The 7,542-nt window shown below is 37.1% G+C and overlaps 1 protein-coding gene across 1 annotated transcript; it reads right to left on the reverse strand.

Annotated features, from left to right (window-relative positions):
* Positions 1-6,212: 6,212 nt before the first annotated feature.
* Positions 6,213-6,593, reverse strand: LOC138906661 (agamous-like MADS-box protein AGL61). The gene has a single exon (XM_070196020.1). It carries the CDS (start codon positions 6,591-6,593, stop codon positions 6,213-6,215), a length of 381 nt encoding a protein of 126 aa, XP_070052121.1.
* Positions 6,594-7,542: the final 949 nt, after the last annotated feature.

A 7,542-nucleotide genomic window follows, 5' to 3' on the forward strand; every position in this document is an offset into this window, starting at 1 on the left:
CGAGGTCGTTTACACAAAAGTCAACATCCGGTTAACTTTTCCAACTTAAGTTTTCAATTATGAGATTAAGAGTCTCATTTCACCCCGAAATCCTTCGGGACCCGAACCAACTAACCCGGTAAGTCATAAAATAACTATAAAGAATAAATAATATACCGTAATCAAACCTGATAGTACCTATCCTAGGTCCAATGACCTTATACTATTAAACACAACTATTCCATAGACATGCCACACCAATATAACTCAAGACACAAACTGCGCAATCCTTGTGCCCAAAATGCAAATTATCTCAAAGAAGAGAACCGTTTTCGCAGGCTCTACCAGCACCACCACAACTGCAATGCTATAAGCTTGTTATATATAGTAGAGCGAAGACACACGAATTTAATAATAGTAACCAGCTCTTCTAGAGCTCACATTAACATCACTCGCACGGACAACTCACATTCCAATAATCCCAGGCCTCCAGTCCAAGCATATCATACAGGAGCAATCAAATAAGTACACAATGTATATAATAAATGAATTAAGATTCTCATGATCCTAGACTGGTATAAATAACACTCCATAGAGTAGGCAGGTGCAAAGTGTGCTATCACCGCTCAAATCAGCAAGTTAACGCAGAAATAGTAACTACCCAATTTATTTAGGGAATTAGCCTCTTTGTAACCTCAAGTGTAGCCCAGATAGTTCTTGACAAAGGTACGAATACGAGAAAAGTTATAACTTTATGCTTAACAGTCAATTCTAGGCATATCTTTACCTAAGCATTCTTCCGAGTATGAATAGTTGCCATGATGCCCGTACATGGCTCAAATCTCACATATGTACGCATTCGTAGCGCACAGCTATCACAAATAATTAATGCAATTAGTACATCCACTATTTTTAAACAAAATACTCACCTCAAATAGGCCGCAACCCTAAAACAATTTCCTTCTTAGAACTCCCAGTCCCCCAAATTCATAGAACACATAAACCATCGTAACTGATCATAACTCCAGCACTCGAATGAATATAACATCCTTCATGCACGATCATCCCACTAGGAATATTTCCATGATTCTTCTGTGCCACATAGCAATAATTTGAATATCAGCAGTCTATCAACTAGGTGAGTACCGTAATACCAATGAACATCCGTAAGTCAAAACACAATGCGCCTTTTGACATGCGCACCCTTCTCAGGAATTACCAAGCAGTTATAACATTTATCTAAATATCTAAAACTGACCATGTTGTCCAAAATTCGAGACCTTCCCTTCAAGACTGAATTGCCACCTTGTACATGTAAATTTTAATCCTGCACAACACACCACATCTATCATGCAATCATATGAAAAGAACGAGAATTTCATCATCAACTCTGAGTCACCAAAAAAAATACATACTCAGTTAGTTAGAAATCTTCCATTTGCTCTCATCCAGGAGGAAATCATGATACACAACATGTCCCCCACACCGGTAGAAAATATTTGGTTCGAACCATGGTACATACCATCAAGAGCACTTTGAATCCATTTGCACATAACCATGCTATCAAAACTTAATTCCTCTAACTCGACCAAGCCACGCAAGTCACCAAACCCAAGAATATTGCAACCAAAACATCTATAAAGTCTCCACATCATAATTACCCAAAAAAACCCAGCATGCCATTACCTTACTAGTCTAGCCTACTACCCAGTTGTCTTATTTACTTCAAGTTTCTTCTGAATTACCCTCAAGTTGATACTTCTCCTTATCAGAACTCCACGATCCTTACCCATAGCTCACTAGAACACATCCTAACATAAAACCATACCGCCCTAAGGCCCATAAGCCATTGTATTCTTCTTAAGCATCACAAAGTATCACAACCAAGACACCCACTCTGAAGGACCTTATGTGAATTTAAAATTGTTTCTCTTCCCTTTCTTATATTAAAATGTAGAATCCATAGTCATACATAATTAAATCAAGTCCCGACACCATCGAATGTATATAACCGATTAGAGCGATATACGAATCCAAAAAGTTTTCAATTTCAACATTTACATTTTGAATCCATTAGAACACTCTCGAGAGTCACCCACTTTGCTCAAATACAAATTGCACTGCCCGAACGGGGCAAAAGGCATGTGCCACATTTCCACAACAACACCCAAAGAAGTAACCTTGCCTTAATACTACCAATCAAATTCATACTTCGTGCGCACTACATCCTTCAAATAACAACTTAATCATTCCATGATTTTCATATACTCATAAAGTGCAATATAACCTGTATTTAGGAATTTCTTTACTCGAGTCATCCTCAATCTCAATCTCTGCAAGTCATAACCGATTCACATGTATGCCTCAAACCGAAACCAGGAAAACACATAACCATGAAACCAAATCGTCAATAGCAGGATCCCCCACTTGGCTCAAAGTCATAGAACAAAACATTCCATAAATCACAATATCCATACTCTATTACTACCATAATACTGCATTCAGTTCATTAAAAATTCTTTACAAGCTCAGGTAACACAAACCATAAAATACCTCAATCATCTGCTAAGATCGCCTTCATTCTCGTGACAGTCAAGTCAACTTTCCCAACCAGATTCAACTTCAAATCTCAACATATACACTCCGCTGGTAGAAAAAAAAACTCTCCACTCAACATTATAAGGAACACACCTATGTAGATTATTTCGCAGGAGATAACCCACCTGCTTAGCCTCAAATTGGCATCTTGATATACACTTTCACAGCCACAATTACTACGCAATCACTTAATCTTTCCGAGTCCAAACTCATATGAGAATTTAATTTGTCCCACAATTTAACAAGGTGAAAGATCCTTCAACACATTCATACTCGAGACTATACGTCAAATCAAGACAGACACCAAGCACCTTTTTTTTTTATCAAAAGGAAAATACATCTTGTCACATTCATACTATCTTAACACATTCCACAATCACATCATACTTATCATATAGCCATTTAACCATTCATCGAGCCACAAATTCTTCTTGTAAGAACATTACCGGATATACGAGTCCAAATGTACAAGTTCTCACAACTAAAACTACCGAGTCTAAGCTACGGTCTAAACCTGGCCTCAAGTCCTCTAGACTAATCCATCACCAAAACACAGAATACACATCTCGAACCTCATTCATGGAATCACAAGCTAGCGATGCACATCTGATACTAAGCGCTCACATGCGCACACGAATACGTGGAAGGAATTCAAAGAGTTATGTTTCAAGCTGAATCAATTCCGCACGATAGATACAAGAAAGTGAATTTTTTACTAAGGGTTTGGTAGCCTCTCGAAGATAATTACAGACGTCTCTGTACCGATCCGCAAGACTCTACTAAACCTGCTCATGACTCATGAGATCTATGTAACCTAGGCTCTAATACTAACTGGTCACGACCCAAAATCTCACCTGTCATGATGACGCCTATCTAAATGCTAGGCAAGCCGACAATCTTAATAAAATACCATATCTTTTAAGTTTGAAAACATAATATTTAAATTCAGCGGAAGAAATCTCACTAATATAGATATAAACACTCCCAAAACCCGGTGCCACTGAGTACATGAGCATCTAATATGAATACGAAGTCTGACTAAGAAACATGCCACTGAGTACATGAGCATCTAATATGAATACGAAGTCTGACTAAGAAACATTGTCTGATAGTACAGAACAGTACAATAACTGAGAGAAAGAGAGAGTCAAGATCAGCAGACATCAGGAAGCTACCTTGAAAGTCTACAACGGATTGCACTCTGAGATCTAACAGTCGTCGTGTCCGAAAGTACCTGGATCTGCACACGAGGTGTAGAGTGTAGTACGAGTACAACTAACTCAATAAGTAACAAGACTAACCTCTGGGCTGAAAATAGTGACGAGCTCCACAGGTACAGTCTAGTACATAAATGTAGGCATGCTTTCAAGTTCAATAGTTAAATTCAATACTAGCAAAATAGATCAATTCTACATGATATGAGGAATGTGACATCTTAGTAGAAAGACCTCATGTACTACTGATCACTAATCATTCGGTCGCTCGGTAATGTTTATGGCCAATCCAGTACAGGGATATTCCATCCTGTATATATATACACATCGACTAACAGTCAGTCACTCAGTACCGTATAAGGCCAATCTAGCCTTGGGGTAATTTATCCCCAAATATAAATGATACAGACAAGATCTTTATCCAGGGAAAATTTATCACAATATAAATAAGTAAGGCAAGTCCATGCCCTGGGAAGTCCATCCCGAATATATAATCATCTACGGTCACTAAGGGTGTGTACAAACTCCAGAGGGGCTCCTTCAGCCCAAGTGTGATATAAAGTCGTTATGGCCTACTGCAGGCGGGCAATCCTGATCCGTATAATAATAAAATGTTCGGATAACAACCTGATTATTTAATTTTTACAACTTCACAAAATTTGTTCAAGTCATAATATCTATGGTGCCTGTCCACATGCTCGTCAACTATCGTGTGCGTCACCTCCAAACAATTTATATAACACCAAATTCGGGGATTAATATACTCATAACCAAGTTTAGAAGTATTACTTACCTCAACCTTCAAGCTTTGAAAATACTACAATGCTCCAATTGATTGCAATGTCAAAATATCATTCATAATTCAATATCTACCATTAGATACCCCAACTACATCAAAACAAATACGAAAAGATTCATAAGTATCCATGTAGATTTCACAATTCGGTACCAAGCCTTCAACCATCACAAATTATCCAATGGGCTCACCCATTAGCCTATTCAATTCCATTCATATCATTTAATACTCATTTGGAGTCATTAGTAATACTATGTTAATTGCCCAACATCATCAAGTCACTATTCATTGCCTTCTCCAACAAAACTCTAGGTTCAAGAACATCCATTTCAAGAACTAGTTTGTATCTTATCCAAATGGTGATTCCCAATTATATTCGCTCATCAATTAAGTTATCAAGTCTATTGGAATCATTAGAAACTAAAGACATATGTATTTATATCAATTCATCTCTATTCATCTTCTTCTTTAACCAAAAATGGCATTCTCAAGACCCACCCTTAAGATTCATACAATATCCCATTATAACTTAAAATAAAACTCATAACCATGCTACCTATACTCCAATATGACATATATAAAGCTCAAGTGAAGGGATTACCTCTTGGTGAAAGAATCTCACTTTTCCTCTTTTTGGTGTTCTTGAAGATTCAACCCATTTCCTATGGATTTGATCCATAATAATGTTAGTGTTATCCCTAAATGATGTTATATAATCATCCTTGTGCCTAAAAAACTTACCTTGAAGTGTATCCATGGTGGAAGAGCTCCTCCTTCTCTCTATAAATCAATTCCAAGTTGAAGAACTAATATTTTCTCTCCCTAAACCCCTTTAAAATAGCCCCTAAAGTTGCGTAGCCTCCCTACGTAGGTTACGCACAAAGGCTACGCAGGGTAGACTTCTATCCCCCTTCAGTTGGAAGCTGCTTGACTTGCCTACGCAATGGTGCGTAGGCTACGTTACTATGTTGCGTAGGCTACGTAAGATTCGCGTAGCTGTTCTGCTACCCTTTAGTAAATAGATCATAACTTCTTATTGGAATCTCCAAATGACAAACATTCTAAAGCATTAGAAACTATACACATATACCTTTGTTTGGATATGTTATACACCATATCACCCTTCATATATTTAGAGTTATGATCATTTAAAGTTAGGTCTTGTGCGAACTCACTTGAAACCTTACCCAAACGTATAATTTCCAACTTGACTTAGCCTTGGGGCTTTTCTTAGACCATAAACCATTATTAATGCCCCTCATACATATATTATCATGATCAATTAATATCATTAATATTATTAGTCTTGTTCATACACGAAGTTTTATAATTAGTATCTGCCAATCTTCTTAATGGTCTTAAAATACTTCAAAATATTTTGGGGTGTTACAGTTGATCACTTATATAGCTATTGTTTGAACGCTTTGAATTCCTAGTAACATGATCTATAACTAATGACCATTATATGATGACACAAAAAACACACATATCGGATAACTCAAATGGAAAATGAACTTAGACGCTTATAATCAAACTTTTAACAATTAAGCATGTTATTTTCAAAAATTCAATTACGCATGCTAGGTTTTGAAGTCCTGGTATTTCTTAGAATGACAGTCGAACTACTAGGGAACTACTGAAGAAGTAGATCCACTAGCCCTGTTAGCAAAAGGCGTACCAAAATTGTGTCTTGAAACCCTATTTTGAAATGGAAAAGAATCATCGGAACCATATGAAAATCTTTCCCTAGCACCAATAGGAGCCAAGGTACTTCCAAAGGTGAGAAATGGAAATGCGTTACTAGTCACCATTTGTTGGTTTTGTGCCTCTCTTTCAACTTTTTTCTTTATGCTTTCCATTGCCTCCTTCCATTGTTGCAGTTGAAAAAAGCTAAGTTCTTTAATTGGAGCTTCCCACCAATGACCGATATCTCTCTTCCTTGCTTGTAGGGCTTCTCCGCAATTCTTTTCCATTTGGAGAATACCCTCAATGTTCGTGAGCTCCATATTGAGATCACAAATACTAGCATTTTGATGAGCCACAATGAGCTGGTTATGGCCATTATTTAGTTGAAAGTTCCTTGTGAGAAACCTATCCACTACTGAATCCACACAAGGGTGGCTAAATAAGTAAACTTTCTTGCCTGGGGAAGTGTAACGACTCGACTTGTCATTTTAAGAATTTACACCCGTTCAGCAACATAAGGTCCCGAACCACTTCGTAATATGTATTATGACTTGTGTGTTTGGTCGAGTTTGATTTTTGGAAGATTCTGAATTAAATTGAAAGAACAATTCTTATTTTAGAAGCTAAAATGAAAAGAGTTCACTGGAGAGTTGACTTTTGCGCAAACGGCTCCGGAATAGAATTTTGATGGTGTCAATAGCTTCGTATGATGATTTCAGACTTAGACGTATGTCCGTATTTGGATTTGGAACTCCGTAGGAAAAGTCGGCACATTTCGGCGAAATGTTAGAAAAGGAAGTTCTTGAAATATTCATAAATTCGACTGTAAGTATATTGATTGATAACGAGGTCAGATTTCAATTCCAAAAATTGGAGCAGCTCCATTACGTCTTTTATGAATTGTGTGCAAAATTTGAAGTCATTCCAGATTGATCTGATACATTTCGGTGCAAATATAGAAGTTGGAAGATTTGAAAACTCATAATTCGATTCGAGGAGCGATTCGTAATTTCAGCATTGTTTGATATGGTTTGAACCATCAACTAAGTTCGTATTATCTTTTGGATATGTTGGTATATTTGGTCAAGGTCCCGAGGGCTTTGGGTGGATTCTGGGTGGTTAACGGATCGATTTGGAATTGAAGGTAACTGCTTGAAATTTCTGGGAGGTTGTTTATATTTGTTTTCGCTTTTGGTTTCGACACTTGTATTAAATTGTATGTTTTAAAAATAGTGGCTTGAATTATTATTATAATCGGCTTACCTAGTC

This window comes from Nicotiana tomentosiformis, chromosome 1 (genome assembly GCF_000390325.3).
Source record: "Nicotiana tomentosiformis chromosome 1, ASM39032v3, whole genome shotgun sequence".
NCBI lineage: Eukaryota > Viridiplantae > Streptophyta > Magnoliopsida > Solanales > Solanaceae > Nicotiana > Nicotiana tomentosiformis.

What these genes read in the sequence shown, in the direction of transcription:
- LOC138906661 (XM_070196020.1), bottom strand. Translation starts at nt 6,593, where the DNA reads ATGGAGCTCACGAACATTGAGGGTATTCTCCAAATGGAAAAGAATTGC.